Source organism: Saccoglossus kowalevskii, chromosome 9 (genome assembly GCF_978046115.1).
Source record: "Saccoglossus kowalevskii chromosome 9, keSacKowa6.1, whole genome shotgun sequence".
NCBI lineage: Eukaryota > Metazoa > Hemichordata > Enteropneusta > Harrimaniidae > Saccoglossus > Saccoglossus kowalevskii.
In genome coordinates, this window is record NC_140649.1 from 36,473,761 (window position 1) to 36,498,351 (window position 24,591).

Below are 24,591 nucleotides of genomic sequence, written 5' to 3' on the forward strand. Positions count from 1 at the left end.
GCAGTACAATATTGAAGCTATTGCACTAAAGATGTGACTATCATATTAAACGACCGTATATGGTCATGTAACATTAATATGCAAAACATTAATATCGTCTTTACTGTTACAGTCACGGACATGCAGCCAATGCAGTTAGAACGGTGTCTGACCAGGGAAATTGCTCACATTTCTTATTGCCATATATGGTCATATGACCTCATTATTATGCATATCTGTATTGTCTTGCGCACTGTTACAGATAGGAACATTTAACATGTTCAGTAATGAAGGACGTGCAATTCCATTGATATATTCTTGTCAATGATGCTAATTTTACAACGCTGCTAATAAGTTACTTGGGCTCGAAACCAGACATTGCTGAATTTTTATTGCCCTTGTTTGTTTATTTATTTCATTTATTTATTTATTTTTCAGTCACCCATTTTTTTAAATAATATATATGGATAACCTATACCTAGGACCAGTAAACTACATAGTTTATAACATTTTTGAAGGTCTTGCCTTGATTTTAATTTTTTTTTTCAAATCTAATTGTCACTGACGGCTGAATTTACCGACATCTGTTAAATGTATATTTTTTGAGGAGATGTAAATACTATGTTAAATGTAGTTTTTTTTTTGTTAAATAAAACTTTTTGGCAGAGGAGGCATAACAAATAATTTTCATTTTTTCTGAATGTAGGGCTGTCACCACTCTGTATATATTGAAACAACCCCATTTACACGAATGTAGTAAAGCTGATGTCAGTTTCTTTGGTGCAACAGCAACCTGATGAAAAAAAGCTGACAACCAAATAGTGTTTGTTGACATTTGAATTTACTACCAGTGATTTTCTTTGCAGTTACTGCCATCTGATATTGAAGAAACAAATCGTGCCACACCAATTGTTAAAACAGTTGATGACATTGTGGAAGATGTTGTGCAGTATTGCAATGTTCACAATTTTAGCAACAATCCAATTGAAGTTTTACAATATTTTCAAAAAGTCATGGTAACAGGAAGGAAACTAGATGTTGAGAATGAGGCTGAAGTACTTGAAGGGGAGACTAATTTTATCATGGTGAACAGGGATGATATAATTTCAACAGCATTTTCAGAAATCAGAGATATCAGTGATCTGCGTATCACACTTGAAGTACAGTTTTATGATGAGGTGAGTTGGAGATAAATCTATGAAACTACAGTATTGTCTAAAAACGGGATATGCTGGGGATATTGACAAATTTATGATGTAAAATCTGTTTGTGATGTCATAAAGTGTCTGTATGAATTCTCGCCAGGAATTCTGTGAAGTACGGTACTATTCAGGGTTCAAGGACTGTCAAGTGCTCAAAACCCTATTGTTTGTACATATATTTTTGTCTAAATTTTCAGAAATCCCAAAGTGAATGAACAGGGTGAAACGACATTCAGACATGTTGGGCAATTGAGTGGGCGAGTTATATCCATCATGTATTGCAGGCCAGTTTCTGTCTGTTCATACACCTGCCTGTCTGAACCCTGAATAGTACTTCACAGAATTCCTGGCGAGAATTCATACAGACACTTTATGACATCACAAACAGATTTGTACCTCTCGAAACTTGGTGTGGTGGACATTACAAGTGAAGAGAGTTCTAACTTGTGTATTTTGCAGCACTATACATATTAGATCTTAATTAATTTCTTCTGTCAACAGACAGCTGCCGACTATGGCGGACCAAGAAAAGAATTCTTTGTGCTAGTTTTAAGGGAAATTAAAACTAAATACTTTGATGGTGGACTAAAAGATCATCTCTCTGGTGACTACTATTGCATTGGAATCATAATGGGTAAGTTGTTCCTCACACTTTATAGTCTGAGAGTTCTAAAATTGACTAACTGTTGACTTTGAACTAATAAATGTATGATATGAAGTAAATCAGTTAACAAACCTGGTACCTGTTAATAGCAATGCCATTCATACCTTTCATAGGTCTTAGCATTTTACAAAATGGGAAATTGCCACAGTTCATGGAAAGTGGTATCTTAGATGAATTCATTAACAGCAATGACCCTTCAGAGTGTGTGCTAAACTTGCGAAATGGACTTTCCAAATTGGGAATATACCAGGTATTTGCATTTATTAACTCTTCTGCCTGTAACACAGAACTGTTCATATTATTGATTGTCCATAATTTATCCATCAGACCTGTTGCATTTTTTGTCTTTGTCTCTGAAAATTGGTCTGATTTCATTGTTTCATATCAACACTGCATATTTACTATATCATATGATTATGATTATTTTCATATTTCTTGGTTAATTCATCAAATTACTTTCATATTAAAAGTACATTTTTACTGGGGAATTTCTCTGTGACATACATTCACCCCTTCAAAATGCCATGAGTAATTTAATGGGTTTTTTTTTGTGATTTACCGTATTACCCCAGGCACGCGCCCAGGGGCCTGAACATACAAAATCGAGAAAAATTGGGGGTGGGCGCTTAACCGAGGACCACCCCAAAAAGATTTTAAAAAGTTGTTTTTGTGATCGTATGATAAGGTCAAATAAAGGAATGCTTTCGTACATTTTGTACGCGAACTTATTTCTTGATTTATGCGAGGTTTCAATAAACGTGAGCACTCGGCCAAAAACTGTGGGAACACTAAGACACGGGGGTCGAATTTCAAGAATAAAACTTGTTTTATGTCAGCGAATGAAGTTGTATTACTCACTGAAATTGACTACAAAATATGGTAAGTATTGTAATCAATGCACGGTTACTTTTTTGGTACCGGTAACCGTGATCAGTGCAAGTCGAAACGGCCGGGAAAAACTACCGCTTGTAATCCAAGATGGCCATGACCTCATTAGCATAATTTTGTTCACGCACGTATTGATACATCGCATCGTAATTACTGAAGAATAGCAGACAGGGTTATGAAACAAATAAACCTTTTATTACTGATGTGAAATGTTTACAAACTATTGTGAATACATAAACATATCCAAATGGCGATACATAAATAACATACTGAAAATAAACTCTGGTCGACCTCATTAACATGATTTATTCACGCACCCACACACGTGACAAAATTACAAAAATAACGATGATGCAACAAGTTCCCATCGTCGGCATGCCTCATTATGGTTATCGTAATGGACTTGAGGTCGGCAAAATGTTTTTTCTTCAACGACAGAAAAATAATCCACATGCTGTGATGAAGGATGAAAAGAAAGTAGCAAGTTTACGACGTGATGTCTCAAAAGTGCTAGCTCCCGTTATGGATTCACAGTCAGCGAAATGCTACGTTTTGAAACCAAAGCTAAGTGCTTCAAACCACTCACCAAGGTATGGATCGTTGCAATATTGCAATATTGGATTCATCGTGAATGAAGAAAAAGCAGAACGTGTGCGCCACATGCTGCGTGGTTCATCTTACGTCGTTAAAATCCAATGAGTTTTTACGTAAAAACACAAACAAAGCGGCCCTTTTCAGGGCCACCACACACTCCAAAAAGAGAACTATCGTAACAAACACACTATTTAAATAAATCGAACGCGTTCGTTTTTGACAAATAAAACTTTTTTGTTGACCCCGTTCTTGGTTAAAAATCACCCTGGGCGTTTAACCGAGGATGTCCCCAACATGTAACTTTTGTGAAAACAGGGGGTGGGCGCTTGCCCAGGGAGGGGCGCGTGCCCGGGGTAATACAATACATACTTTGACATAATAGTACATGTACTCTAATTTCCTGTATGAGTACATCATCATGTAATGATTTATTGTCTGTTCAAGAAAGGTCTGAACAGGATATGTTATGAACTCAAACAGTATGCCAGAAAGTCAGCTCACTATCAATGAATATTATTTTGCATAGCTCTGCTGTAAACTGCCTACATTTGTACATCTGTTACGTCCAAGTCAATCTGCTGCTTTAACAGTGAAGAAAGTGAAAGAATTACTGAGACCTGAGTACGCAGGTGAAGAAGGCTCAAATACTAGAATGTATGAGAAGTCAATATATGCTGTATTTTTGGATTACATTAGAGAAGTTGGAAGTAAGTTTTGGGCATTGACAGTGCACTGAAATGGAATGTAGTGCAAGGAAACAGTTCTACTAACCAATTAAATTTGCGAGTTTGTCATACACCATAATGATTATTAAATCACAACATAGTGATATATATGTCATAGTGGTATATAATTCATGGGAATATAAATATGCATATTCATATGTAGAATTTTCTATTTTGGGGGATCAGGTTACACTTTATTTTAATACTCGCATATTTTTAAAGTCAACTCTGTCAACCACTTTCAGTAAAGAAAATGGGGCGAGTTTTGTATGTGTCTCAAGTTTAACAAATGTTATTGTTACATATTTGTTAACAGGTGGTAGAAGAGGACAGATATCATTGTCTCGCGTGTTACAGTTTATTACTGGAACAGATGAGGAACCACCATTGGGCTTTGCACTTCACCCAAAGATTCTCTTTCCTCAGGCTGAAAGTTCATTTATTCCATTGGCAAACACATGTGTAAATTGTTTACATCTACCAAGACCAAGTCCCACTTATGAACTTCTCCCAAAAGTTAAACTTTTCGAACTGTATGATCATGCATTTTCTCAGAACTTTTTTGGAAATGTTTAAGAAATGGGATAGTGATCACATGGTTCAATATTGTTAGGGGAACCCAAAACAGAACCAGTGTGTCTAATATTTGATAGGGGTGTTGTTTAGGAAGAGTAGATAGCAATGTGTGTACAACTTGGTGGTCTGATAATTGATACTCATTGTTTTAGGTTAGAGGAATTGAGTTCATAGTATTGCCAAGCAAATCCAAAGATAGATTTGGAATTACATGCATATCATTTACGACTGTTGTAGAACAGCTAGACCACTTTACAATTGATATGTATTTGATTAGACAGTTGTATTCGTCACACAAAGTATTTAGTTAGCTTTATCACCATTGTTGGTATTTTAGTTTGTATGCTTAAATTCTGCATTCATGATATTTCAATAACAATTTTCAGAGTGTTCACATTAAAATGTTGTCACCTTTCTGTCACAAAGACCAATCATATCCATTATGTTTCTGAAATGATGTCAAACCCTCTCAATTCTCAAGTGATGGTGAACAACTGAAGGGATTTCCTTTTTGATATACGCGTATTTTCATCAGTATTTTCCCTCTAAGGATACCATAAGACTAGGACTGTTCTAAACCAGACCTGTTTTCACCCTAAAAATGTTAAAACTTGCATGAAATATATGGTTTTCTTGAAGACTTTCCCCCCGGATGATGTCATACTTTCACATTACCAATAGAGGGTGCTATTAATGAAAAGCTTACATAGCCAAAATAAATTTTGTGATTACGATTTGCAAATATCATGAAAATGCAGTTGTCATTGTACTGTGATTAATTGTAATTTTATGTTCTGGATTTTTTTGCGTACCTATTAATATGGACATTATTTGGGTATCTCTGTAAGAAGATATGTAAATCAGTTTCTTGTAGATGACAGTCGCTGAAAAATCTAACAGCCCAGAACTGTCCACATGTTTATTAACAAATCCAGGATTAATAATACTTTTAAATCTCTTTAGAATACTTAGTGCAACAACAATGCAAATTAATGGTAAACGAAATGTATCATTAAAGCTGTACAACCACTTCATTTACAGTGTCCCTAAAGTTAATGAGTAGCAGTTTTTAGCTCTGCTGGTGACTTTGTCGAGTGGACGTGATCATATGAGTGATTGTCCATCATCGTCCGTGTCAATGTTTTACTTTTCCGACATGTGCATTGCTAACAGCGGAGCTATCTCAGCCAACAGGCTGCTTGTTATTAAACACTATGCTTTTCTCATGTACCTTTAAGTAAATTAAAAGAGTACATATTTCAGGCTCGAAATAAATGTTACCTATTACAAAAACATTAAAGAATGGAGGAAACATGAAGAATGTTTATATTATATTTTGATTAGCATAACGAATAAATTACAACATTTTAATAGATATGGTAGCGAGTTAGAATTGATAGATTGCCATTTTTCTCAACAACAACAAATATTTATTTATAATATACAGTTCTATTGTAAATCACACATCATGTTAAATCTACTAATGATGATTGGCATGCCTACTGATAATTTGCAAGGCATTCTGGTATAATTCAATGCCATGATTGCGTGTTGGCTGGTTGACTGGTACCCTGTGTATTAATTCTTCTCTACATTGCTCACTGAATTCAAATGAAAGTGGTTGTAGAATCGGTCTTGTATCAAAGTTGGAATTTTCGTGAACTTCTCCTTCTACACCAAAACTTTCAATTTCATCAGCTGAAAGTTCAACGCCGATTGGGTTTTGAAGTTGACCTGATATCCACAATCGTGAGGGAGATGACCGCGTTGTCCGCATTCTGTGGTTTGACCAAGCCCTTTGCCAGATTCCCAACTTTTCGTTGATTCTTGAAAGATAAATGTAATGAAGTGCCACTAGGTGAATCGAATTCATGGGATCTAAAATACCCCTATCTTCCATGAAATTGAACATCTGGTGATAAAAACCAAGAACACCTTCAAATACATCCTTCCACAGTCTCTCGATGCGTTGATTGTGTACAGATTTCCCAGTTATCATGCTTCCACGGTGTGTACCACGAGATTGTATCATGAAATCAGCTATTTCAACATTTTCCAATCCTTTATCTGATCTTACTCTACTTGGCAGGCCGTACACTTTCACAGAATTCTTGAAACACTCTAAAAGAGTAGGTGCTTTATTGTTGTCTCTACATGCCAACATTACTGGCAAGCGACTGAACCCATCTATACAGCCAAGTACAACAAAACCCCATCTTATAAGTTTGTGGTTAGTATCCACATGCCATAACTGGTTTGGTCCTTTCACATTGTACACCCTGCGCTGAAGCCGACAGTTTTTTCTTGCCTGCACCCCGGTTTCATCTACCCTGTGAATGCTATCACGAAGTCTCATACGCTGCACTTTTATGTCACTTTTTTCTCTAAGGAGATGCTTTATCATATTTTCCCCACAGAAAGGATATTCAAGGGATATTTGACGTACATGAATATCAAGATCATTATCTGAAATACTTGTGAATTCCATTGCGCTCAGGCCATACATTCGCATCCTCCTAATGATGGTACTTCGAGAAACGGCCATCATGGATGCGATTTCACATATACTGAACTCTTCTTCTAAATGTTTTTGTAAGATTTCTTTTGGTATATAAAATTCAGGTGGGCCACATCCTTGATACTCTTTACTTGGTACTAATGATCCATATGTTGTACATTTTGTTCTCAAAGCCATCACATCCCGTGTGTTATGTAGACCGAGCGACTGGAAATCTGTGTTTGATAGTTTGCAAACAATATCAGGTGTTATTTTTTCCTCTTCAAATTTTGCAATTACATTTGCAAGATTGAGACTTACTAGTACTTTTGCCATTTCAGAATGCACCTCCATATTGACAGAATACTTGCACTCAAACAACCTATGGATGATAGTCCAGTGGTTTATAAAAAGCTGGACCTCTGGGGGTCATGGAACATGCTCATTACAATATGTGGTGCATTCTGGGAACTGGAATTTTATAGAAAATGTTAACATTTATTCAGTATAGTACAGACATAATATAACAGTGTTTAATAATATTAACATAGCAAATGTACATAATATAACAGTGTTTAATTATAATAACATAACGAATGTACATAATATAATAGTGTTTAATCATAATAACATAACGAATGTACATAATATAATAGTGTTTGACCATAATACAATAGTGAATGTACATAATATAATAGTGTTTAATCATAATAACATAATGAATATACATAATATAATAGTGTTTGACCATAATAACATAACGAATATACATAATATAATAGTGTTTAATCATAATAACATAATGAATATACATAATATAATAGTGTTTAATCATAATAACATAACAAATATACATAATATAATAGTGTTTGACCATAATACAATAGCGAATGTACATAATATAATAGTGCTTGACCATAATACAATAGCGAATGTACATAATATAATAGTGTTTGACCATAATACAATAGCGAATGTACATAATATAATAGTGTTTGACCATAATACAATAGCGAATGTACATAATATAATAGTGTTTGACCATAATACAATAGCGAATGTACATAATATAATAGTGTTTGACCATAATACAATAGCGAATGTACATAATATAATAGTGTTTGACCATAATACAATAGCGAATGTACATAATATAATAGTGTTTGACCATAATACAATAGCGAATGTACATAATATAATAGTGTTTGACCATAATACAATAGCGAATGTACATAATATAATAGTGTTTGACCATAATACAATAGCGAATGTACATAATATAATAGTGTTTGACCATAATACAATAGCGAATGTACATAATATAATAGTGTTTGACCATAATACAATAGCGAATGTACATAATATAATAGTGTTTGACCATAATACAATAGCGAATGTACATAATATAATAGTGTTTGACCATAATACAATAGCGAATGTACATAATATAATAGTGTTTGACCATAATACAATAGCGAATGTACATAATATAATAGTGTTTGACCATAATACAATAGCGAATGTAGATAATATAATAGTGTTTGACCATAATACAATAGCGAATGTACATAATATAATAGTGTTTGACCATAATACAATAGCGAATGTACATAATATAATAGTGTTTGACCATAATACAATAGCGAATGTACATAATATAATAGTGTTTGACCATAATACAATAGCGAATGTACATAATATAATAGTGTTTGAATATAAACTAATAATAAAGCTATTACATAGCATATCACCTGTAGACTTAAGACCCCTGTGGCTTGCCATAGGGAAAGCTTATTCCGGATTTATTTGGGAATTCCCGGAATTCTGAGAAATATAATATAATATAATATAATACAGTATCTTCATTATCACCACCATCTCTCTCGCCTCGATTTTCGTTCGACATTTTTTTTCCTGATGCGCTTTCAACTTGCAAGACTAGCATAAAGACTTCTTCACTAAAGAGTTATTGCATATTGCTGCATAGAATACAACGCAGCATTTGTCTAACGTAACGCCTTAACTGTATACGCATTTGCAATGTTTATGTTTATATAAAACACGATGGTTTGGGTGGCCTTGATGTGTCAGTTAGAGCCGCCCTCCAAATTCAACCATATTGTGCCGCGCAAACAGACCCGTGATGTTCGCTGAGAGTCTCGCCTTCTTCGTTGCCGTAGCATTCGCGCATTTTTCAACTTCTGGTAGGTAACACACTATACGATAGTATAACATTGTTTTAAAGTTGTTCTTGGACTCATTTACAAAGTTGTGACCAACAATTTAACTATCGGTTGTGTATGAATTGATGCATTCACGAAACTTAGCCATCTTGTGTGTGTATGTGTGTGTGTGCAACCAGATACACTTCAGTCATATGATAACTTGTATCCGCCTTCAGACATCTTGATGGCCGGTCATTGACCTGTTAAGTGCGTAGGGTAGTTGATACAAATTAATCACAGGTCCACTGGAATCCCTCCATGGTAAAGGGGTCATGGAGACTGTTAGTTTAACAGACAAGAAACCACAATGTGTTTCTGATTAAAATACAACGTTATTTACTGTAAAACTATTTATTTTCACTGTGTTTTTAATTTCACTATTTTGGTGTTTTGAGTATAGTCACTGGATTTTCTTAAATTTCATGACTTTTATTGTATTGTAATTTACGTGTACACGTGGATTTAATTAAGCGATTTTACTTCTCGGCGGAAATAGCAAAATCTGGTGAATAATTATTGCTTTTACAGTACTTGGCGGTGGTTATCACAATTGAACATGAGACAGGTCTTATGCTTACCACAATTAGGATTTACCAAATGTTTAAATATTTAGGCCGGCCTTACTTGTAATAAGTCGCGCCTGAGAAGAGGTGCCAGGGGTGGCCCTAATTTTAATCCCAAGCTAGGCCGGCTCAACTACAGTATGAACAAGCACCAGATTACGTAATCGCAACTGCCCTTGACTAATTATGCAAAGCAGATTTGTGGCCATTGTTGCCCAGTCTCAAAATCTGTTCACAATCAAAACAACGGTAGCTGTGAAAGAAGTCGGTCAATTGTGGACTGACGAGCAAACAAAATTATTCATCGTCATATAGAAGGAAAACCAAATTCAACAAATTTTCGACGTTACTTCCAAGAACAGCGTTGCACTTAAAACAATCGCAGCGGATTTTTTGCCGTAGTAGACAACAATCGTAGTGACCGAAAAGTCTTGATATCTTTTTCCCAAAACTATTCATGGCCACCAATTATTGTCCCGTTTAAAATCCAGATACTAGTATGTCTTGCCACTGTTGACGAGTTGCCGTTGAACAGTTCTGAAACAAATCTTATCCAAACTGAATTGTACCGATCATTTTTACCCACTCTACCCGCCATCCAAAATGCAAAACAGTTGGGACAACTTTATCTTTAGTCTTATCTTTATCTTTAGTCTGTATAACTGTGTTTGTTTGAACAATTTATTTATCAAAAGCTCAGACTACTATATATTAATATTAGTCAAAACAGGCTTATCTTGAAACAACTAGAACACAATATCCTGTTATATAACAACGATATATGCATAAAATCACAGACATTAGACACAAATATTAATACAAAAGTATAAAAAAACATAATTATAATTACTTAGTATTATACAAGTAGAGTAAACAAATATAGTAACATGAACAAAACACTAAGACACTTAAGTTGCGTATACTAGATTTTACAACTGATAGGTAGATCGTTTCAAAAAACAGGTGCAAAAAAGCGAAACATTCATTTATCTGAATTACTTTTCGCACGCTTACTTGTCTTATGACGTAATTATGCAATTATTACGAAAGTATTTTAATCATTAATATACATTAATATACATTGTATATTTGAATAAACACGGACGGAAAAAACCCATAGCACTGAACAAATTAGAAGTCGAATCATGGACTTTGTATGTGCTGAAAGGAAGTACACCATGGTGTAGTTGATAATATCATATCGGACACTGAGGTATTTTAGGCACTTTTAATAAACACTGTGCATGACTGGTCTATGTTGTAACGTGTTACGAGCTACTAATACAGAAAAATCGTGCTTGTAACGTACGAGTTATTAGTGAATAATTATAAATACGCCGTACACTGTCGACCATTTCGTAACATTTATCAAGTGTCTAAAAAGTCTGAATTAAAGAATTAAACTCTTGAGGCCGAATTTATACATATAAGTCCAAGTAGGCTTTATCTGACTTAAAACTCACGTTCAAACTATCTATAGATATATATTACTAATACTTTTGAAGGCCTTCAGTGGGTATTGCAAACTATGTTGCATGTAATTCGTATTTGAAAAGCCGACCATGCCCCTATTCTCAAATGAAATATACTACAACACTCGAAATTTGGTTACGCAATGCGTATTCACTACTCGTGATCGTTGATTTCGCGACTTAACTCAAAGTTCGTTAACGCCACTATGTAACATCGAGTTAGTTAACGCCAGTTATCTCGAAAATTATTCCACTTTTTAGAATTCGACAATGTTAACCGATCATTTTCATAACGTCGCACATTAAAATTGTGTCCGCAGATGGAGTAAAATAAAAATAAAGACATCAACATTATCACCGTAATGAGCCCATTGCTACACACAGGGTGAGGTTCGTGTTCATTGCTGGCGGATCGTCAATCAAACTAATATCACCGATAATAGGGTTAAAGGGTGACGGTGATTTTAGTAGACGTTTTTCAATCGATGTAAAGGCATTTTGTGTGTACGATGCTGGGATATTGGAAAATGTTAAAATGGATTGCGATAGGATTTAAATGAAGTTGATCACGTGAATGAACACTAGAATAATAAGATCACACAGTGGCGTTAACGAGCTTGTCACTCATGAATTTAGAATTCCAATTTTGTTGGTTAGACCCAAGATGGGCTAAAAGTGGGCGTGGTTGGGTCAAGATTGGATGTGGTTAAGTAAAAAAAGTTTGACCCGAGAGAGGGCGTGTCATATTCCTCGAACATTAGCTCAACCCAATACAGAAAAACGTCTTGGGTGTTTTATAATATCAGTATAAATCAAATTTAAGACACACATCGTTTGCTCGAAATCTTGCAATATAGTTGTCAGTATGATAAATAAACGAGCACAGAAGGCTCTCCAATGGATCTATTTCAGGTTTTCCATAACCTAATATTGCGTCCAAACAATGACAATTGCTAGTTCTTTTCCATAAGAATTTGTCCGGTAGTATATAAATTGCTAAAGTTAATACTAGTAAGTCATAGTTTTTTCTCGTCGTCACCTTAGTGCAGTATATAACTCTCTTGGAAGTAATGTCTTTGTATGCGTTCTGGATGTTTTTTCTTGTCGTCACCTTAGTACAGTATATAAATCTCTTGGAAGTAATGTCTTTGTATGCGTTCTGGATGTTTTTTCTTGTCGTCACCTTCGCACTGTATATAACTCTCTAGGAAGTAATGTCTTTGTATGCGTTCTGGATGTTTTTACTTGTCGTCACCTTAGTATAGTATATAACTCTCTTGGAAGTAATGTCTTTGTATGTGTTCTAGATGTTTTTTTCTTGTCGTCACCTTAGTATAGTATATAACTCTCATGGAAGTAATGTCCTTGTATGCGTTCTGGATGTTTTTTTCTTGTCGTCACCTTAGTGCAGTATATAACTCTCTTGGAAGTAATGTCTTTGTATGCGTTCTGGATGTTTTTTCTTGTCGTCACCTTAGTACAGTATATAACTCTCTTGGAAGTAATGTCTTTGTATGCGTTCTGGATGTTTTTTCTTGTCGTCACCTTCGCACAGTATATAACTCTCTTGGAAGTAATGTCTTTGTATGCGTTCTGGATGTTTTTTCATGTCGTCACCTTAGTACAGTATATAACTCTCTTGGAAGTAATGTCTTTGTATGCGTTTTGGATGTTTTTTCTTGTCGTCACCTTCGCACTGTATATAACTCTCTAGGAAGTAATGTCTTTGTATGCGTTCTGGATGTTTTTACTTGTCGTCACCTTAGTATAGTATATAACTCTCTTGGAAGTAATGTCTTTGTATGTGTTCTAGATGTTTTTTTCTTGTCGTCACCTTAGTATAGTATATAACTCTCATGGAAGTAATGTCCTTGTATGCGTTCTGGATGTTTTTTTCTTGTCGTCACCTTAGTGCAGTATATAACTCTCTTGGAAGTAATGTCTTTGTATGCGTTCTGGATGTTTTTTCTTGTCGTCACCTTAGTACAGTATATAACTCTCTTGGAAGTAATGTCTTTGTATGCGTTCTGGATGTTTTTTCTTGTCGTCACCTTCGCACAGTATATAACTCTCTTGGAAGTAATGTCTTTGTATGCGTTCTGGATGTTTTTTCATGTCGTCACCTTAGTACAGTATATAACTCTCTTGGAAGTAATGTCTTTGTATGCGTTTTGGATGTTTTTTCTTGTCGTCACCTTAGTATAGTAAATAACTCTCTTGGAAGTAATGTCTTTGTATGCGTTCTGGATGTTTTTTCTCATCGTCACCTTAGTATAGTACATAACTCTCTTGGAAGTAATGTCTTTGTATGCGTTCTGGATGTTTTTTCTTGTCGTCACCTTAGTACAGTATATAACTCTCTTGGAAGTAATGTCTTTGTATGCGTTTTGGATGTTTTTTCTTGTCGTCACCTTAGTATAGTAAATAACTCTCTTGGAATTAATGTCTTTGTATGCGTTCTGGATGTTTTTTCTCGTCGTCACCTTAGTATAGTATATAACTCTCTTGGAAGTAATGTCTTTGTATGCGTTTTGGATGTTTTTTCTTGTAATCACATTAGTATGGTATATAACTCTCTAGGAAGTAATGTCTTTGTATGCGTTCTGGATGTTTTTTCTTGTAATCACCTTAGTATGGTATATAACTCTCTAGGAAGTAATGTCTTTGTATGCGTTCTGGATGTTTTTTCTTGTAATCACCTCAGTATGGTATATAACTCTCTAGGAAGTAATGTCTTTGTATGCGTTCTGGATGTTTTTTCTTGTAATCACCTTAGTATGGTATATAACTCTCTAGGAAGTAATGTCTTTGTATGCGTTCTGGATGTTTTTACTTGTCGTCACCTTAGTATAGTATATAACTCTCTTGGAAGTAATGTCTTTGTATGCGTTCTAGATGTTTTTTTCTTGTCGTCACCTTAGTATAGTATATAACTCTCATGGAAGTAATGTCCTTGTATGCGTTCTGGATGTTTTTTTCTTGTCGTCACCTTAGTACAGTATATAACTCTCTTGGAAGTAATGTCTTTGTATGCGTTCTGGATGTTTTTTCTTGTCGTCACCTTAGTATAGTATATAACTCTCTTGGAAGTAATGTCTTTGTATGCGTTCTGGATGTTTTTTCTTGTCGTCACCTTAGTATAGTATATAACTCTCTTGGAAGTAATGTCTTTGTATGCGTTCTGGATGTTTTTTCTTGTCGTCACCTTAGTATAGTATATAACTCTCTTGGAAGTAATGTCTTTGTATGCGTTCTGGATGTTTTTTCTTGTCGTCACCTTAGTATAGTATATAACTCTCTTGGAAGTAATGTCTTTGTATGCGTTCTGGATGTTTTTTCTCGTCGCCACCTTAGTACAGTATATAACTCTCTTGGAAGTAATGTCTTTGTATGCGTTCTGGACGTTTTTTCTTGTCGTCACCTTAGTATAGTATATAACTCTCTTGGAAGTAATGTCTTTGTATGCGTTCTGGATGCTTTTTCTTGTCGTCACCTTAGTATAGTATATAACTCGTATGGAAGTAATGTCTTTGTATGCGTTCTGGATGCTTTTTCTTGTCGTCGCCTTAGTATAGTATATAACTCGTATGGAAGTAATGTCTTTGTATGCATTATTGATGTTTTTTCTTGTCGTCACCTTAGTACAGTATATAACTCTCTTGGAAGTAATGTCTTTGTATGCGTTCTGGATGTTTTTACTTGTCGTCACCTTAGTATAGTATATAACTCTCTTGGAAGTAATGTCTTTGTATGCGTTCTAGATGTTTTTTTCTTGTCGTCACCTTAGTATAGTATATAACTCTCATGGAAGTAATGTCCTTGTATGCGTTCTGGATGTTTTTTTCTTGTCGTCACCTTAGTACAGTATATAACTCTCTTGGAAGTAATGTCTTTGTATGCGTTCTGGATGTTTTTTCTTGTCGTCACCTTAGTATAGTATATAACTCTCTTGGAAGTAATGTCTTTGTATGCGTTCTGGATGTTTTTTCTTGTCGTCACCTTAGTATAGTATATAACTCTCTTGGAAGTAATGTCTTTGTATGCGTTCTGGATGTTTTTTCTTGTCGTCACCTTAGTATAGTATATAACTCTCTTGGAAGTAATGTCTTTGTATGCGTTCTGGATGTTTTTTCTCGTCGCCACCTTAGTACAGTATATAACTCTCTTGGAAGTAATGTCTTTGTATGTGTTCTGGACGTTTTTTCTTGTCGTCACCTTAGTATAGTATATAACTCTCTTGGAAGTAATGTCTTTGTATGCGTTCTGGATGCTTTTTCTTGTCGTCACCTTAGTATAGTATATAACTCGTATGGAAGTAATGTCTTTGTATGCATTATTGATGTTTTTTCTTGTCGTCACCTTAGTACAGTATATAACTCTCTTGGAAGTAATGTCTTTGTATGCGTCCTGGATGTTTTTTCTCGTCGTCACCTTAGTACAGTATATAACTCTCTTGGAAGTAATGTCTTTGTATGCGTTCTGGATGTTTTTTCTTGTCGTCACCTTAGTATAGTATATAACTCTCTTGGAAGTAATGTCTTTGTATGCGTTCTGGATGCTTTTTCTTGTCGTCGCCTTAGTATAGTATATAACTCTCTTGGAAGTAATGTCTTTGTATGCGTTCTGAAAGTTTTTTCTTGTCGTCACCTTAGTATAGTATATAACTCTCTTGGAAGTAATGTCTTTGTATGCGTTCTGGATGTTTTTTCTTGTCGTCACCTTAGTACAGTATATAACTCTCTTGGAAGTAATGTCTTTGTATGCGTTCTGGATGTTTTTTCTTGTCGTCACCTTAGTATAGTATATAACTCTCTTGGAAGTAATGTCTTTGTATGCGTTCTGGATGCTTTTTCTTGTCGTCGCCTTAGTATAGTATATAACTCTCTTGGAATTAATGTCTTTGTATGCGTTCTGAATGTTTTTTCTTGTCGTCACCTTAGTACAGTATATAACTCTCTTGGAAGTAAATATTTTGTATGCGTTCTAGATGTTTTTTTTCTTGTCGTCACCTTAGTACAGTATATAACTCTCTTGGAAGTAATGTCTTTGTATGCGTTCTAGATGTTTTTTTCTCATCGTCACCTAGTATAGTATATAACTCTCTTGGAAGTAATGTCTTTGTATGCGTTCTAGATGTTTTTTTCTCATCGTCACCTAGTATAGTATATAACTCTCTTGGAATTAATGTCTTTGTATGCGTTCTGGATGTTTTTTCTTGTCGTCACCTTAGTACAGTATATAACTCTCTTGGAAGTAATGTCTTTGTATGCGTTCTAGATGTTTTTTCTCGTCGTCACTTTAGTACAGTATATAACTCTCTTGGAAGTAATGTCTTTGTATGCGTTCTAGATGTTTTTTTCTCATCGTCACCTAGTATAGTATATAACTCTCTTGGAAGTAATGTCTTTGTATGCGTTCTGGATGTTTTTTCTCGTCGTCACCTTAGTATAGTATATAACTCTCTTGGAAGTAATGTCTTTGTATGCGTTCTAGATGTTTTTTCTCGTCGTCACTTTAGTACAGTATATAACTCTCTTGGAAGTAATGTCTTTGTATGCGTTCTGGATGCTTGTTTATTGTCGTCACCTTATTATAGTATAACACTCTCTTGGAAGTAATGTCTTTGTATGCGTTCTGGATGTTTTTTCTCGTCGCCACCTTAGTACAGTATATAACTCTCTTTGAAGTAATGTCTTTGTATGCGTTCTAGATGTTTTTTCTCGTCGTCACTTTAGTACAGTATATAACTCTCTTGGAAGTAATGTCTTTGTATGCGTTCTAGATGTTTTTTTCTCATCGTCACCTAGTATAGTATATAACTCTCTTGGAAGTAATGTCTTTGTATGCGTTCTGGATGTTTTTTCTCGTCGTCACCTTAGTATAGTATATAACTCTCTTGGAAGTAATGTCTTTGTATGCGTTCTAGATGTTTTTTCTCGTCGTCACTTTAGTACAGTATATAACTCTCTTGGAAGTAATGTCTTTGTATGCGTTCTGGATGCTTGTTTATTGTCGTCACCTTATTATAGTATAACACTCTCTTGGAAGTAATGTCTTTGTATGCGTTCTGGATGTTTTTTCTCGTCGCCACCTTAGTACAGTATATAACTCTCTTTGAAGTAATGTCTTTGTATGCGTTCCAGATTTTTTTATAGTCGTCACCTTAGTACAGTATATAACTCTCTTTGAAGTAATGTCTTTGTATGCGTTCTAAATGTTTTTCTTGTCGTCACCTTAGTACAGTATATAACTCTTTTGGAAGTAACGTCTTTGTATGCGTTCTGGATGCTTCAAACATTTTGACAGAGTCAACCACTGAATACTTTTTAGCAAACTGGTTGACCGCAAAGTTCCGGCATATATCTATCCATTTCTCGTGAACTGGTATTCCTCGGAATACTACTTTGGTTCTGTCTCGCAATCATTCTGTTTTTAATGGGGTCTTATCCCTCCAGTCTCCCCAGTCTTTTAATGTTTACGTTTGTGAACTAATAACAATACCATGTATAGATACTTAGTTGGGTCAACGCACAGTCCCTCTATAGGCAGGGACTGTGGTAAACGGTAACTAATAACCTCAGTTATGACTATGGCGTTTGTGTGGTTGCGCCATCTATCAAGGGAGACGGTTATTCTGCACAAGAGCTTTATTGCAGTTAGAGTATGTATTAATCTTCTGTCATATTTGTTTACTGTTGTGGGGCAAGTAGTGTAAGTCAAACATGAATGCAAATATAGTATGTTGTAATAATGCGCTCTGCAGAGTGTTTATATCTAAGGGACTATAGCACTAGTACCATGTTCGTTGCAAACCGTGTCAACTCTTTTTCGAGTATTTAACGATATATCATGAACGTAGACAGACAGTCAAATCGTCTCCTTTCGAGCGTGTGTAATTCTGATGTGTGGTCAGCCAGTATTTTTCCAACACTGGCTGTTGTACTAGTTATTACATTTATATATTATTTTTGTGTTCTGTTCTTTCTGTGGATCTTAAGGTCTGAATTATATAATATATGAAAATAAAACTCACTATCCATATTTTTGACTCTGTTATTAAATTTCCTGATAACCTAACAGCTGTTGTCCAGTATCCCTATCTTACAGGGTCAATCAGATTTACTTTATGACAAAACGTAAACATAAGAACAATTTAAAATTGTTTGGTTTCGCACATAGTTGCAGCGTTCACACACAAATAACTTAGTCGAGCTAACAAAATGTGCATAAACATTTAGCACGGTCTACGAAATGTACGGATTAAATGTGGTTCGTTTTAAAGACCCGGTTCAGTGCTTTAGCACGGGCTAACGAAGTGTGCGTGAACGCCAATGTATTCAATGTTTATTTGGAAGATTTACCACTATATTCATGACTATTAATTTCGATATGCCATGACAATCAACGCAAGCACATCTAGAAATATTTTTCTCATGAAAAAAAATTAAGTGACGATGATGCGCTGTGCTATTTCCTATTATTCTACATTCTACAGTTTCTGAATTTGGTATTGTTTTACTAAATACCGTAGAACTAAAAACTAATCTTCTTATTTACTGTACTGAGTAATTCTAGTCACACATACAAAATACATAGAGATTTAAATTTAATTTGTGCGCAATGCCAAAAATAAAGTAATAAATAATTGTATCGAATTTAGATCTTTCTCATTGGAATGACATTGGCTGTAATGAAGGTCCTATTCTTTGTAGCTTCTTTTAATAAACGTTATGAGGTGTACCCTACCTGTGAGGACTGGTATGGAGCCGTTTCAATGTGCAACAATTTTGGGGGACGGCTTGCCAGAATCGTCGACAGCGACACACAGGAACGAGTGACGTCACTAATTAGAGAGCAGGGACTGGGTTACCAGGATTTTTGGTTTGACCTACACGACATGCATACCGAAAATAATTGGATTTCAAGTAGCGGAGATGTGCAGGAATACTTCAACTGGGCAGATGCAGAACCAAACAATGGTGGAAACAGTGGTCAGACTTGTGGTGGAAGGCAGGATTGTGCCCAACTATGGTGAGCTATATTTGTTCTTGCCGTATGTTATGTCGTATAAATATGTCCATGAATAGGTATTAATACATTACAGCGACGCTGGCTTTTTGTTGACATGGCAAGGGAGTAAACGGTATGTCTACTTTGAGTCAATTGCACATACTATTTATTTCAAAACGAATTTCATACGTGTAGTTAAATATTATCTGCAGATATTAATGTACTAGATAAACAACCGTGACTGAGCATGTATTGCATCTATATGGAACAAATCTACTCAGAATTGGGTCAAGTTCAAACTTGGCACTTACATCACTCACGGTGGGAAACTGATTTATGTCATTTTGTTCCGCGATTGGATTCAAAATGGCAAAGCGGTCGCTATTATGTTTTTTAAAAGTTTCTTTCCTGACAGCCTTTTACACTTTTTGTTACAATATTGGTATTAAGGAAAGACAAAAAGGCAGCATGCCCTTTTCAGATATTTTTTTAATATTGATGAAATTTAACTGACTGAGGCGGCCGTGTTTATTCATTAATTCGTTCATTCATTTTTGCTTATTTATTTATTTATTTATTTATTTATTTATTAATTAATTAATTTATTAATTTATTTATTAATTTATTTATTTATTTATTTATTTATTTATTTATTTATTTATTTATTTATTATAATGGGTTCTTGGGTCGTTTCTTTGTTGGTTGTTTTTTTTTTTTTTGTGGTGATCAGTTTGTTTTTTATTTCTTTGTTGGTGGTGGGTTTATTTATTTCTTTGTTAGCTGGTTGGGTGGCTTATTTGTTGGATTATTTTGTTGATTGGTTTTTTGGTTTCCCCATCCGAAAATATCAGATATAGCATATTCCTATCATGTGAGCTATGATAAATGCCGTCAAAATGGCCGTTTACTAAAATACAACTACCGTTTCCTGTAAAATTGATCCCAAAGCTTGTTTAACATTATTTATCATTTCAATATAATTATAAAGGCCAGAAGTACAAAGCATTGTTATGTGACACATTTTTTTTTTATTTATTAGTAGGCTTTTGCTGTAATGTATTTTTTAACAGAAATAAAAGAATTCACGTCGGAGATAGTGGCCATTAATTAAATATATTTACGACGCACAGTATTAGCGCTACAATGAAATAACAACAGCTTTGGAAATATGAGAGAACCTGTGAATATTGTTATGAATTCTGTTACAAGAAGGTTATGTTAAAATAAATGGTTAACAAATCAATGTCTTCTAGTAATTGTATGATTGTTCTTAGGTCTCAACGTGATTACCAATGGGATGATACTATGTGCTGCGAAGAACAGGGGTTTATTTGCGAGTTTGATATAGGTAATGTCAATGCAAGTTCAGTATGAGCTGCTAGATTTTTTGAGAAAAATAAATAAAATATTACTTTTTACAAAAATCACAAAATGTTTGTCAAAATTATTTACCTAGACGTCTGATGCAACCGTTTTGACACTTGCAACGTGTAAAAGTATAGTATAAACAATCGATGGATTTCTCTTATTACAGTCACAACAACTACTCAAGGGTCGACAGAAACTCATAAGAAACAACAACCAACTATATCGGATATAACGAAAAGGAAAATATCACATTCTACCGAACCTATTACATCGGTTATTCCCCAATCTCCCACAATTGAACAGAGTACTCTCTCTAGTATCAGTGACATATGTGCAACTGTGACTGGGCTGGCGAACAACCACGCTCCGAAAGCTGAAAAAATCATAAACACCGAACCGTCAACAATGACGTCGTCAGCTAAAGGTAAATATTGCATTTCTGCTTTGCTCCCTTATATAGTAACTGGTGAAACAACATGTTGTCGATTTTAAATAGATATACATTTAAACAACACTATCTTTACAGCAGTAAATTGATTGATAATAATTAAAGTACTTGTTGTATTGTACATCAAAATACATTTTCCAGGCATATCGTCCATGGGTATTTCGCAGCGATAATTATTTCATGTTTCTATATTATTTTCAGACAACCCTGTGACGATAATTTTGCTGGTTATATCCATCATTAACTTTGTCATTTTGATGTGTAGTGCAATTTTCATTTATCTGTTCGTATGGAGAAAAATGTGAGTCGATTTTGATAGTTAAAACATATTTGGCAAAACTAGCTGTCGTTTTGCATATGATAACTAGTATTACAATTCAAGTCATATAATATATCCATGGCAACGTTAATATCATTTTCCATTACATTTGCATGTATTTCACCTAAATGCCGGATTTCTTTAATATATAAAAATACATCAAATGGTGGTTTCACATATGTTCCATATATGTTATCCACATTACATTTATCTTATTACTCATGATTTCTTTTGACTCTCTTTCAGGAAACAGGGGATGATCCAGGCTCCATCATATAAAGACCTTGTGAAGCAACAAAATGAATCCTACACCAACTTTGAATAAATACTTTTTCATTTTCCGTGTATTCTAATATATGAAAAAACGTTGTTGATAGGCAAGTCACGGTTTCCCGCGTTTTATGCTGACTTTATGATATGGTAGGGTCCACATGTTGTCTCATCAAGTAGAAATTAAACACATGCATTTCCATTATTCTACCGATAAAATAAATCTATTGCGCCTAATGTAGAAAAAAACGTATGACGTGGGTGCCATATAATAAAAACTATATTTGTAATCAAACCATCTATCGATATTACCAGTATAATTAATATGAGCAGCTACGAGTGTAGTTGAATTAAGAAAGTGACAAAGATATCACAAGCATCAATATGATCGCCATTTTCATTCCGTTTATATATGTTAACCAGTTTATTGGTAGATAATCGGATATCAGTTAAATATGACATTTGATCTGAACATTAAAGCATTCACAGTAAATAATGTCTCTGTGTAATACATATCATGAATGGAACATAACTACCATTTTGAACATGGATAAGAAGCGCTTAATGATTTGATCATTGTTTGACTCACGACAAATAGCATAATAGGTCATGAAAGATCATGAATCGTATATTAACATTGGTCAAATTGCGGTCAATCATAGGTATTTGTGGTCATTCATCGTCCCTGGCAAGTATTTTATAACCGACACATACTTTATGACGGGGTGATGTATTAATTAAAACCATACCTTAAAACTGGACAGACGTATGAAACATATATCGCATTCATTTTGAATCTATTTTGCGTATATATGTGTGTGTGTGTATGTTGAACACCCACCGTTTTCACTAAACTATGGATTGGAGGGCGACATGTCTGGCACGCGATCTGACTAAACGAACACGTGTATATTTATGATCGAAATTAATATAATAATTCATTAGGCAGTTCCCGTTAAAATGCATATGTATACTTTATTTGTTTATACATCCTGAGCAAATGTTGTCTGTATTCACAGCACGTACTCGCACATACACGAACTCCTACAAGGATGCACACGAGTCAGTGGTTTATAATTATTTTCATGATCTAGACATACATTATGTTAATCCACATGGGTTGTGTTTAAGATGACGTAACATTTCAACATTATATGAAAACTGAACACTATATTTGAACAGTTATTGAATATTTTTTAAATCAAAACAAAATTAAAAATAGCTTGAATATTTCAAACATCTCAACAAAAATAATAATGAGAATAATGCATATTTAATAAGAGCCAGGATATGACCGCATAACAAATGAAATTATAAAATCAGGCCGAAATACACTTATTATACCAATTCAAAAGCTATTTAATCTAATCTTAAATGGTGGCCAATGACCCCAGTCCTTAAAAAATTGATAAAAGATTAATCAAACATGTTAAATATAATAACGAAAGAACAAATTGGATTCATGCCAAAATTCAGTACAGCTAATCACATCTCTTTGCTGCACCAAATATTAAAAAACACCTCAATAACCGTACACATATTTGTGTCTACTTTATCTACCTTCAAAAGCGTTTGATTCAATTTGGCTTCTTGGATTACCAACTGCGAACAAATAATAACAAAGTTTTACAATATAATCAAATCAAAATACCAAAATGATGTTGGCTCTGTTGACTAAAAAGCAGGCCTTAGCACTTCTTCCCAGTTGATTGGAGCAAAAGACAAGTTTTATTTAACAATATATCAATGACATCAAAAGCCATATTGATTGATCACTTTTAAGTAGTCCCATCTTCTGCTTGTTATATGCATATGATCTAGTATTACACTGAAATGAATGTCTTAAAATTTAATATCATGGTTGTCAATAAATCTAGCAACCATAACAAAAGATAAAATTGTAATTCATGGAAAACCACTGGAAATTGTATCTTCATACACTCACTTAGGATTGAAACTAAACACAACTCGTAAACGTATTAGAGCACAAGAAGATCTCTGCCAAAGAGCGATGGAAGCTTTCTTCAAAATAAAACAGTTACTCTGAAAACATTATTTCAGTCAAAACATACGTAAAACTATTTGATAGTATGGTTAGACCTATCCTGATCTATTGCAGAAAAAAATGGACGTGTGACCAGGATTTTTCCCTATCATACGCAAACGCATTGTAATCTTTTCGATTGCTTTTGAAACCGGCATCCAACATCATTTATCGTCGTGGGTGCGATTACGCCTTTGTTGTTTTCCCGCCGAAGAACAGTTACATATCTTTTCAATAGAAGAATCCCCGCTGGGCACAGGATATCCCCAAGCAAGCCGAGAAACTGTTTTTGAAACCGAACTATACATTATTTCTACATGATGAGATGCCCCAGGGAATTGTTTCACAGGACCTAGTATTGAGCCTAATAAACCTACATATTATTAGTAGTAGTTAATATATTACCCACAAAGACGTTTCGTCTAGCTAATGCATATATGAAGAGAACCAAAAGTACGACATTGACAACATTTCAACATCTGTAAAAAAACAAAAACAGAAAAACAAGTCTCCGCTCACCAGATAAATCAATAAATGTAGTCCAGGTTTCTGGGATTGTCACTAGTGTTTGACCAAACAGGCAATAATTCTTGTTTAATTAAAAATGGTGTGTAGAAAATAAATAATATCATAGATAAATAATAATAAAGATCTTTGGTTTGTGATGAGCATATGATATGTTAACATTGGTGACGAGTTCATTATCTGACTTATTACACGGCATGATTGCTCAAGAATAAATTGAAT

The 24,591-nt window shown here is 34.5% G+C and overlaps 1 protein-coding gene across 1 annotated transcript; it reads left to right on the top strand.

The window, feature by feature from the left end:
• The first annotated feature begins 9,198 nt into the window (after positions 1 to 9,198).
• On the top strand, positions 9,199 to 22,296 carry LOC146739182 (uncharacterized). The gene is made up of 6 exons (XM_085503843.1): positions 9,199 to 9,329; positions 19,098 to 19,416; positions 20,670 to 20,743; positions 20,930 to 21,187; positions 21,413 to 21,512; positions 21,777 to 22,296. Exons 1-6 carry the CDS (start codon positions 9,269 to 9,271, stop codon positions 21,853 to 21,855), a joined length of 891 nt encoding a protein of 296 aa, XP_085359969.1. The 5' UTR covers positions 9,199 to 9,268; the 3' UTR covers positions 21,856 to 22,296.
• Positions 22,297 to 24,591: the final 2,295 nt, after the last annotated feature.